Below are 11,479 nucleotides of genomic sequence, written 5' to 3'. Positions count from 1 at the left end.
CTAGCTTGCGTTTTATCTGGCAACTTTACAGTTTGTCTGTGCCTGATTAGAGCCGATGCACACTTTAACTGTGTTAGTTCAAACGTTTGGCCTTGAATCCTAGCCTTTCCAACTTGGGGAAGACCCAGGGAGATTTCCTAGCACAGGTTCCTGTTTCTCAGAGGGGACACCCGGACCTAAAGCAGGAGGCGACTTGACCAATGGCCCACTGCTCATCAGGGCTGGTTGGCCCAGGACCAGGCTCCTGTTCCCATGGTCCTGAGGCAGACTCCACAGCAGCTGCCACCACCCTGGCAGGAGGCACCCTCAGCCTGCACCCAAGGTGCCCTGACACACTCATGAAAGACATCCACGGACGGGACTTCCTGGAACTCTCCATGGGCCAGCTCATGTGTCCCTTGATACTCTCAAGGGTAAAATGTGGGTTTTTTCTTGTCAATGGGCCAGGTGTTCATCCTTCTGTCATTTGATGGCATAACTCCTAGCAAATTGCAGAACTTGGGAATCTGGTCAGTGTTACTAATCTCTAATGTATCTATTTAACCTTAAATAACATTATATACATATTAACCTTATATATATTAACATTATATATATTTACACAGTTTATACCTCTGTTTAAATTTAACGTGTATAAGATGTTGCCCAACAGTCTATCCTCAGGTTCTGTCCTGTCACAAAACACTTCTTGGGTCTGGAGTTAGATTCCAGGTGGACATGTGACCCAGCTCAAGTGCCCCATAGAGTGAGGCATATGCAGGCTTGATGTAGAATCCAAGGTTCTAAGCCCGACTCCAGCACTTACTGGCTGAACGAACGCTCTTAGAGTTTCTTGTTTATCTCCCATAAATCTGGGCTCAGGACACATTCCTCACAAATAATGCATAGAAGACCCACAGCAGGCTCATAGCATTCAGGACAAGCCCAACTCTCATCCTTCTCTGTGCTGGTGCCACAGTAGAGCACACACACATTGTCCCCCACTCCCAGAAGGTGGTGTATCTTTGTGGCTTTGTTCAAAAGAGCAAAGGAAGCAAGATTTCTTTCCTGGGAGGTGGCACTGGCTGACCACGCCCAGAATTCTGCAATAACACACCTGAGTGAGTGGTGACTGATTGAGTAGGGAATGGGGAAAAAGGCGCAGCACGAGGAGTGAAGGAAGCAAACTCGGACTTATTATACACCTACCATGTGCTTGTCACCACGCAAGATGTTTTTGACATCTTCTTAAGAGACAAGATATTTTCTTCAACTCAGTTGGTAAAGAAAGCCCTCAAGGATTATATCATTAGATCAAAATAGTGGCGAGTGAATACTTAAAAACCTACTTGTAAATCTGCCCCTTTTCTCTTGTCTTAAATATTTATAGCAGGGGCTCGTTGGATTTTCAGTTCAGACGTGAAGTCGAACCCAAGTGTGCAGCAGGAATATTGTTTTCCCCATTGGGTGGCTGCAGCGCTGTTAGCATTTTAGGGTCCTGGCTCATGGCTGCATTTCTCTATGGTTGTTCAAAGACAAGTTCCAGGGCTTTGTCCCTCAGGAGATAGGAACTGGGGAATGCAAAATATTTGGCCCTCCTTGTTTGATTTTCTGCTTCTTGCCAAGTCTTCTCTTCCTCTAGCATTCTTCGAAGGATAAAGGGCACATTAACCAGCTCCTCACCCAGAGTGACAATCAGGGTGTAATTTGTGAACTAAAATTTGCCAATTGCCTTCATTACTTTGGAATTGACATTTTCATTCCTCTTTAAAATGGTGCTTAACTCAAAGCCTGCCCGTCTGCCGGATGGAGGGATTTTCTCAATTACACATTCGTCTTTTAAACGCAAGCTGTGACACAGGGATGCTCTAAGAAAAGGAAACTGAGCCCCCAGCGACCTTCTGATGGTTGATTTCCAGCAGTAAATTGTAAGTACACGTGAGATCTTTCAATAATGATTTTTATCTTTTTTATTATTTATTATTTTTTATTTTAGCATAGGGAATAACTACAAAGCTATCCGGGCAACGTGAGGGAGTAGGTGGTCAGGTGTCCAGGCAATAACTGATTAACTAACTGATGAGCTAAAAGATTCACCAAAGTTTCTTAGTTTCTTGGTGACTGGGAGAGCACCAAGCAGCATCAGTGGGGAGCAGGATGGCAGGTGCACCTGTCTTCCTCCCCACCCACACTGAGCTCCTGACGTCTCCGAGCTGGTGTTTTGGAAGAAATGTGTTTTTCTCTGAAAATGCTTCTGTACAAGTGTGCAGGCAGGCGGCTTGAGCGTGTTTGCTGTTTATGTCATGTCATACGTTGGCCTTGGGGCTTCTTGGACTGTGTTTCATCATGGCCTTTATTTTATTGCATACTTAATTGGCTGAAAGTTTCTTGTTAATTGGGGGAAGTCTTACCTTTCGGAGTGTTTTGGTTCGAAGCAGTCGCAGACTTAAGCACAGTTAATTCCCCTTTGAGATCCTCTATCACTGACAACAGGAGATCAAATAACCAACTAATTAAAATTGATGTCCACCTTCTATTAAAGCCATCATTCATTTTCCCTGGAGGAAGTGGTTTTCTGAATTTGCAATCTCTGGGGAACAGTTTTCCTCCTCAAATCGTGTGAGTGTGAAAATGTGGCGGCTGAAATTCTGGTTTCCTTTCTATGTCAAAGAAAATTGCTGCCACCAAAGAGTCTGTATCCTCAGCCCCGAAATCCACAAACACACGGGCTTGTGGCACTCCTGCTAAAGACTTCCCTGTGCGTCAGTGTTGGAGGCAAATGTGTTAATGGGGATGAAAGCTTTCAGGAAAATGGCCAACACTCATCTGTAGTGCCGAATGCTTAATACTTCAGATAAAGACATCCTGATGGCTGAGTACGGTGCAAGTGTTCCAAGTGTTTGTGTGGGTGTGCGTGTGCCCTTTTTCTGTACGTGTGGCTGGTGCTGAAACTGACAGGATGCTGCCGTGAGTCTGTGCGTGTGTCTATAGAGGAGGTATATGTGTACACACAAATTTCCGTCTCCAGGAGGATGCTTCCCAAAGTTGGGAGAAAATGGAATTAAAAGATAACCTTCTCTCAGTGCAACAAAATCTTGAAATTCAGGCGCATGAGGGATCCTCAGGAGCCCATGAAAAATGTACCTTAACCAAAACTCTGCATGGATATTCATCCATCTGTAGCGGAAGTGAGGGCTGTGACAAATGGCTACTGACGGCTTTGTACCTCAGGCTTAGCTGGTGACCAGTGCCAGCGGCTTCCGGTTTGTGGTCAGGGAGCAGCCCTCTGTTGCGATGGTGGGGTTTCCCAGGGCCAATAGGTCCTGAGCCCCAGGTGGAGCAGTGGGCTGCGGTGAGGTGGGAAGGGGTGGTCTCAGGGGAAGGGGAGCCTCCCAAGCCACACAGCGCTCTGACACTTCTTTTTCTCAACCTGTGCGGGTCACCATCACTCTAGGGACAACAGGACCGGGCAGGGCTGCACCTTGATGGTCGTTGCAGTGGTGCTGGGGGACACACACCTGGCATCCCCCTGCCGCAGCTGCCCTGGGGATAGCTTCTGGAACCTTCTCTCATCACCTCCTCCTGTGTGGTGTCCTCTGTTCCTCACCTCTGCCCAATTCTCTCTTCCTGTTCCATATGGGATAGGGCACAGGCATCCAGTGTTGGGACAAAGATCTCCTAGCACAGAGCCAGGAGATGTGTCCCTTAGGAGTGGGCTCCTATTTGCTGTGTGGCCTGGTAGAAGGCAAGCCATTCCCTCTTGAGAGCTAACTGACAGATTATGGCCGCCCAGAGGACTGGTGAGAAGGCTGCCCCAGGGAAGGAGTGCTGGGATGTATTAGTAATGTCTGCTACAGGCACAGGAAGGGGTGATTGCCTTGATCTGGGTTGGATGACCTTAAAGTCCTCTCTGGTGCTGACATTTCCACTGTCCTCATTAGCCTGGGGCACTTGTTTTTTCTTCTGTGCCGACGTGGTGGGGCATTATGCTTTTGCTCTTAACAATGTTTGTCTTTCCACGATTGTCTCCAACCGTGCCAGGTACTTGCTAGATTGCTTAGCATTTACTTCTTCCAGGTTACTATATTATGGAAAAACATATTGTTGACAGGTGAGTAGATGGCCTTTTGGGGGTTTTGAGGGCTCTAGGGACCAGTGAGGACAGAGAAGAGGGAAATGAGAGAGTGAGGGGAGGAGAGGGCGTCTGGAGGGCTCCTGGAAAGGAATCCAAGTTTTGCCTCCTTGTGCTCACAACCCCTTTTTTGGGTGGGTCCTCAGCAGGGTTGGGGCGGCAGCACCCTAGAGAAGAGGTGCAAGCCCAGGCTACTGAGAACTAGGACAAATCAGAGTCCCACCTGGCCATCGGAAACGACAGAGGCATAGTCCCAGAAGTCCCACAAGGGACAGCCTGCAGTGCAGCCATGGCCTTCACGGACTGCGAACCAAGGTCAGGTGAGAGATGGGTCTCATTACAGATGCTACATGGAGAGATGGACCTGAGGACCAGGAGCACTGCCCCTTGAATCCTGGCGGCCTCTTATCCTTGCCACGTGGGGCGAGGGAGAGGCCTGTGTTATCTGAAACTGAGTTTCATCTACCTTGGAAAGATGGGAGCTTGGAAGAGAAAACATATTAGCATCTCCAAAGCAAATACATATAGTTATTGTCCACCTGGGCTGTTTTTTTAAAAAAACTTATTTATATATTTATAGGTAGAGTCACAGACAAGAGAGGCAGAAGCAGAGAGGTCTTCCATACGCTGGTTCACTCCCCAGTTGGCCACAACAGCCAGAGCTGTGCCGATCTGAAGCCAGAAACCAGGAGCTTCTTCTGGGTCTCCCACATGGGTGCAGGGGCCTGAGCACTTGGGCCACCTTCCACTGCTTTTCCAGGCCATTAGCATGGATTTGGATCGGAAGTGGAGCAGCTGGGACTCAAACCAGCCCATATGAGATGCTGGCACTGCAGGTGGAGGCTTAGCCCACTGTGCCACAGCACCAGCCCCACCTGGGCTCTTTTTTATTGTATTTTTTCAATTTTGTTTATTTGAAGGGCAGAATCTCACACACACACACACACACACATGCAGAGTGAGTGAGAGAGATAGAGATAGAGAGATCTTCCATCTGCTGATTCACTCCCCAAATGGCCACGAGAACTCAATCTTTTTTTTTTTTTTTGGACAGGCAGAATGAACAGTGAGAGAGAGAGAGAAAGAGAGAAAGGTCTTCCTTTTTCCGTTGGTTCACCCTCCAATGGCCGCCGTGGCCGGTGTGCTGCGGCTGGCGCACCGCGCTGATCCGATGGCAGGAGCCAGGTTTCTCCTGGTCTCCCATGGGGTGCAGGGCCCAAGCACTTGGGCCATCCTCCACTGCACTCCCTGGCCACAGCAGAGAGCTGGCCCGGAAGAGGGGCAACCGGGACAGAATCCGGCACCCCGACTGGGACTAGAACCCTGTGTGCCGGCGCCGCAAGGCGGAGGATTAGCCTAGTGAGCAGCGGCGCCGGCCTGAGAACTCAATCTTGATCTCTCACATGGGTCAGGGGCCTGTGCACTTTGGCCGTCTTCTGCTGCTTTAGCTGGATCAGAAGTGGAGCAGCCAAGATGCGAACTGGTGCCTGGATGGGATGCTAGCATTGCCTGTGTCAGCTGAACCCGCTGTGCCACAACACTGGCCCTGCCCACCTGGGTTCTTGAAGTGAGAATTACACCCTGGACTTTTCAAGTTTCCTGAAAATTTTATTGTTCACATCAGCTCAGGAAACATACAGGTAGAAATAACTAAGAAATAAGGGAGGCTGGAGAGTGTACAAATATTCAGCATGATTTCTCTCAAAGCGAAGATTCGGTGTTGTTGTGATAGGACACTCAGGGTCAGTATGTAGGGAGTGTGCTTTCTGCATACACCCCTGAAAGGGCTGTAGGCAGGCACAGGTGCAGGTTGGCACGACCCTGTGGACCCGCTGTGCGACCGAGCAAGCCATTCTGATTCCCGGCCACCAAGGGCTCCTCTGTGAACTCCAGCATTTGTCCAGTGGTTGTCTGACGATTCCTGGATGGGCCCTCGGAAAGCCCCCGCCTGGGGTCGACCTTGATCCTGCCATCCTTCCAGCCTCCTACCAGGCCCATTCATTCTCTGAGCTGCTCTGAGACGTGCATTACCTGCGCACTCTGTGATCTTTGCACAACACCCACAAAATTGCTTTTTGTCTTTGCTTTGGCTTGAAGTTCACATGTTGGAAGATGAATCCCTGATGCAAGAGTGTTGAGAGGCGAAACCTTTAACGGGTGATTAGGTCACGAGAGCCTGCCCTAGTGAATTATTCAAGAGAATAATCTATTACTGCAGCAGTGGGTCAGTTACTGTGGGAGTGGGGTCCTGTTAGGATAACTTCAGCCAAGACAGAATCTGGGTACTGAGAAGTGAGGCTGTCTCTACAATAAATACCTGCAAATGTGGAAGTGGCTGTGGAAGTGGGGAGTGGGCAGAGGCTGGGAGAACTGGGAGGAGAGGTTGGAAGAAGCCTACATTGCCATCCAGAGCTTTGAGGGTGATGGTGTTGAGGGCTCGGAAGAAGACAAGAGCTGGCGGGAAAGCCTGGAACGTTCCAGGCATGACTTGAGTGGTCGTGACCAGGATGCTGGTAGAAATGTGGATGATGAAAGCCATTCTGATGAGTTCCCAGGCGACAAGGAGGAACGAGGCAGTGGAAGCTGTAACAGAGTGCATTGCTGTTGCACAGACATGAAGAATCTGGCAGATTAATGTCATATCCCAGAACTCTAGGGAAGGCCAAATTTAAGAGCAGTCAACTGGTATACCTGGTGGAAGAAATTTCTCCACCAGGAGATGGAAGGAGAGGCATAGGAGATGGAAGGAGAGGCATGGCTACATTTTTCTACCATAGATTTATCTATTTATTTGAAAGGCAGAGTGACACAGAGGGCCAGAGAACACAGATGATAGATGATAGATCGATCGATCGATCGATCCATCGATCTTCCACCGGTTCACTCCCCAAATGCCAGCAGTAGCCAGGGCTGGACCTTGTCAAAGCCAGGAGCCAGGTTCTCTGACTCGGTCTCAGACGTGGGTGGCAGGAAGCCAAGCACTTGGGCCACCCTCTGCTGCCTCCCAGGCATACTAATAGGAAGCTGGATCAGAAGTGAAGGAGCGGCCGGCGCCGTGGCTCAATAGGCTAATCCTCCGCCTGCAGCGCCAGCACCCCAGGTTCTAGTCCCAGTCGGGGCGCCGGATTCTGTCCTGGTTGCCCCTCTTCCAGGCCAGCTCTCTGCTGTGGCCCGGGAGTGCAGTGGAGGATGGCCCAAGTGCTTGGGCCCTGCACCCCATGGGAGACCAGGAGAAGCACCTGGCTCCTGGCTTCGGATCAGCGCGGTGCGCCGGCCACAGCAGCCATTGTGGGGTGAACCAATGGAAAAGGAAGACCTTTCTCTCTGTCTCTCTCTCACTGTCCACTCTGCCTGTCAAACAAACAAACAAAAAGAAGTGGAGGAGCTTTGACTTGATCCCAGGCAGTCTGCTTTGGGTTACTTTTGTTCAAGTGGTGGCCTAGCCTGTTGCATCCCAATGCCTGCCCATGCACAGCTTAGAGAGCAGAAAGATTTGGAGCGCTTGGAGCCTGCTCACGTAAAGAGTGAAAAGCATCATTAGGAGAGCAAACCAAGGGCATGGCCAGGAACTGTGCTCTAAAGAGTTTACCCTGGAGAGAAGGGAGCCAGATGTTATTCACAAAGATGATGAAAGGAAGGCCCAAAGGCATCCAGAGACCCTTGAGGTTTCCCCTCCCATCGTGGGCCCAGAGCAAGACCTTAAGGATAAGATTTTCAGAAAGTCACCGGTAGGCTCTCAGCATTCGCCACCTGGTACTGGCCTGGGACTCCGCACCCCGTCTTCCGGTGCAGCGTCTTGGCCGCTGCAGCCGTAGCTAAGCAAGCTTCGACATGTCTGGATTCGCCACTCTGGAGGGTACAGGGCATAATCTTTGGTGGTTGTCCACACAGTGCTTGCTCTGCAGGCACACAGAGGCAAGAGCTGTGGGGCCATGGGCTTCTCCCTGAGCCTGCCCCGCACTGTCCAACAGCACCTCCAACTCAGCCGTCAGCTTGTTGTGTGTTGCTCTGGCAGAACACTAGGGCCCGGACAATTTATACAGGAAAGAGAGTCATGCCTCACGGTTCTGGAAGCCAGGAAGTCCAGGATGAAGGAGCTGCCACCTGCACCTCCACAGTGCACAGGGCTTCCCGTGCTGAGACAGAGCAAATATGCTGGTTCAAATCTCTCTTCCCTCCTATAGCACAATACCATCATGCCCTGCCCCCATGACCTCATCCAGTCCTAATTACCTCCCAGGGGCTCCTCCTCCAATCACCACCAACACATGACTTTGAGAAATAAGTTCCCAACACGTGAATGCTGGGGGCGGGATGAGGGGCCCTCGGTGCCTCTGCCCATGAACCCGCCATGATTCCAGGCTACATGAGGGTGGGGGTCGGCAGGGGGTCGCCCTTGACAGCTTCTTTTCTTTTCTTTTTTTTTTTTTTTTGAGAAAAGCCAGCATAAAGCACTTTATTGCAATAATAAAACTCGAAACTCATGTGGTACTGGAGCGAAGTGGGGGCAGCAACAGTTTCTCTCACCAAATCACTACACAGGAGAGCAGAGGGGTGTGAAGGGGGTGGGAGGCAGAGCCGGGAAACCCGAGATCAGTGGAGACAGCCAAGCATCAAACACCAGGAGATGCTGAAGCTGCGATGACCAGCATCACTTTCAAGAGAACACTCAAGGATGTGTCGTGATGGCCGGGCTTTCACTGGGTGATGGTCTACAAACAGCACCTTCAATTTAAACTTTCAATTAAAAGTTTCTTAAAATTTAGGAAGTGTTGGGAGTCTTGGATAGCTAGGAGATTATAAAAGTTCTGAAAATCCACTAGAAAAACCACAGGATGGAGGGGAAAAGAAAAAGCCAGGTCACAAAGAAGGCTTCAGTGGTCCCTGCTGGCCCAGGGACAGGTATCTGTAGTGTCCAGTGTCGCAGGGAAGTGATCTAGTTTCAGAGGCAGAGGGTTCCGGGAAGGCTGGGCTGGGACTGTGGAGGCAAAGGCTCTCCCGTCCCCACTTCAGTCTGGGCAGGGCTGTTACTCTACCCGAGGACCTCTCAGCCCTCAGCAGCGTCTCACTTCTGCTGTGGCTTTGCAGTGCCGCAGCAAGACTGTTTAATACATAATAGATACAAATCTCATCCAAAAAATAAAAATAAAATAAAGATTCTTGCAAACCCCGTTCCCCAACACCAATTCCTGTTCTAAAGTGAACCCATCACTTGTGCTGTTAACACCTGACCACATCTTCACTGGAAACCTAGACCCAAGATGGAAACTGAATCTTCACCCCAAAACGAGAACAGAATAAATCGAGTCACTTGAGGTTTATGGCGTATGGTTTAGGTGATCACACATACAAGGGGAAGGGGAAGAGGAGTAGGGGTGTGAGAAGCAAAGCTGAGTGACAGAACACATTCAGTCGGGCAGATGTTTGTACAGAGGGCGTCGTGGAACTGCAGGAAAAGCTCCGGATGGATTCATGTGCACGTGTCTGGAGCACCAGACCCTCCATGGCAGATCCAAGAACAGGGAGCTAAGGGAGGAGGCCATTCCTGTCATTCCAGTTTTAGAAGCTCCACGTCGAAGACGAGAGTGGCATGTGGTGGGGTGATGCCCGGGTGCCCAGTGGCACCATAGGCATAGTCTGGGGAGATGGTCAGTTTGGCTCTCTGACCCACAGTCATCTGGGCAACCCCTTCTTCCCAGCCTCGGATCACCTCCTGCTTGCCCAGCATAAACTTAAAGGGCTTGTTCCTGTCCCGGGAGGAATCGAATTTCTTTCCATCTTCAAGCATCCCGGTGTAGTGCACCACGCAGGTCTGGCCGCGCTTCGGGAAGGTGCGCCCGTCTCCGGGGGAGATGGTCTCCACCTGCACTCCCATGGCGGCAGCGGACGCTGGGCGGGCGGCGAGGCGGGCAGCTTCTTTTCTCTTCCACTCCACATCTGGCCTGGCGGCAAACCTTGCTGTATTTACCTTTAAGTGCAGCCATACTCAACAGCTTCCTGCCATCCTCAGTACCACCTGCTTGGTCAAGCCACCAGGATCTCTCGCTCCGATTACTGAACAGCCTTGCCAAGGGGCTCCTGGCCATCGCCTGTGCACGCTGGCCTACTGAGCGCTAAACAGAGCGCTCATCTTCAAAGTCACTTCGTCCCGCTCGAATCCTCCAGGGGTTTCCCACCCCTCTCAGAATGAAAGCCGGGTGTACAATAGGGTCTACGAGGCCCTTTAAGGCCTGATTCGCTGTGATGTCTCTTTCCACATCCTCGCCATTCACCCTTTCATTCTCTCTCTTCAGCTGGGCTGACCCCCTGCAGGCCCACAGCGTGCCAGGGCATGCTCTCCCCCTCAGGACACACACGCCGCAATGCCCTTCTCCCTGACAACCGCGTGGACGGGCCCCTCACCTCCTCAGGTCTTTATTCAAAAGCAGGCGTGAGACCCGGGTAGCAACCATTTGGGAAATAAGTAATAACTCTGCACAAATTTGAAAATAGAGAAGGGAACAGCTCTCAGCTCTTTCTGAGGGCAGCGTCATGCTGATTTTTTTTAAGATTTATTTATTTATTTGAAAGTCAGAGTTACACAGAGAGAGAAGGAGAGGCAGAGAGAGAGAGAGAGAGAGGTCTTCTATCTGCTGGTTCACTCCCCAGTTGGCTGCAATGGCCGGAGCTCTGCCGATCCGAAGCCAGGAGCCAGGAGCTTCCTCCAGGTCTCCTATGCGGGTGCAGGTGCCCAAGGACTTGATCCATTTTCTACTGCTTTCCCAGGCCATAGCAGAGAGCTGGATCGGAAGTAGAGCAGCCGGGACTTGAACCAGTGCGCAAATGCGATGCCGGCACTGCAGGTGGCGGCTTTACCCACTATGCCACAGCACCGGTCCTGCATCATGCTGATTTAAAAACTCTCCAAGGGTCTGGCACCTGGAACACAGGTAAGACAGTGCTTGGAACACTTGCAACCCATATTGGAGGACCTGGGTTCGAGACCCAGGTCCCTTCCTTGTTCTAGATCTCTGCTCATGCGCCTCCTGGCAGGCAGCAGGCAATGGCTCAAATAGTTGAGCCCCTGCCACCCACTGAGGAGACTTGGATAAAGTTATTGGCCCCTGGCTTCAGCCTGACACTGCCTTAGCCGTTGCAGCCCTCTGGGGGAGTGAAACAGTAGATGGAAGATCTCTCTGTCTCTGTCTCTCTCTGCCTTGCAAATAAAAATAAATGAATAAAAACTCCCCCAAGCAGGCTAAGATATTACAAAAGTATGGAAGCTAATATTTCGCATGAATATAGAAATGAAATTCTTTAGCAAAACATCAGCAAATCACGTCCCATGATATGAAAGGGATGACACATCTTAATTAGACACGGTTTCTA

At 50.6% G+C, this 11,479-nt stretch overlaps 1 protein-coding gene across 1 annotated transcript; it reads right to left on the bottom strand.

The window, feature by feature from the left end:
- Window positions 1-8,518: 8,518 nt before the first annotated feature.
- Window positions 8,519-10,030, bottom strand: LOC149125295 (peptidyl-prolyl cis-trans isomerase FKBP1A-like). Its single transcript, XM_089336873.1, has one exon. It carries the CDS (start codon window positions 9,984-9,986, stop codon window positions 9,660-9,662), a length of 327 nt encoding a protein of 108 aa, XP_089192999.1. The 5' UTR covers window positions 9,987-10,030; the 3' UTR covers window positions 8,519-9,659.
- Window positions 10,031-11,479: the final 1,449 nt, after the last annotated feature.

This window comes from Oryctolagus cuniculus, chromosome 7 (assembly GCF_051225735.1).
Source record: "Oryctolagus cuniculus isolate XC-2025 breed Fujian yellow rabbit chromosome 7, ASM5122573v1, whole genome shotgun sequence".
NCBI lineage: Eukaryota > Metazoa > Chordata > Mammalia > Lagomorpha > Leporidae > Oryctolagus > Oryctolagus cuniculus.
Note: the sequence above shows the minus strand (reverse complement) of the source record. Positions and strands in the feature narration are given on the sequence as shown.

Excerpts from the sequence above, each read along its gene's own strand:
- LOC149125295 (XM_089336873.1), bottom strand. The coding sequence starts at position 9,986 with ATGGGAGTGCAGGTGGAGACCATCTCCCCCGGAGACGGGCGCACCTTC.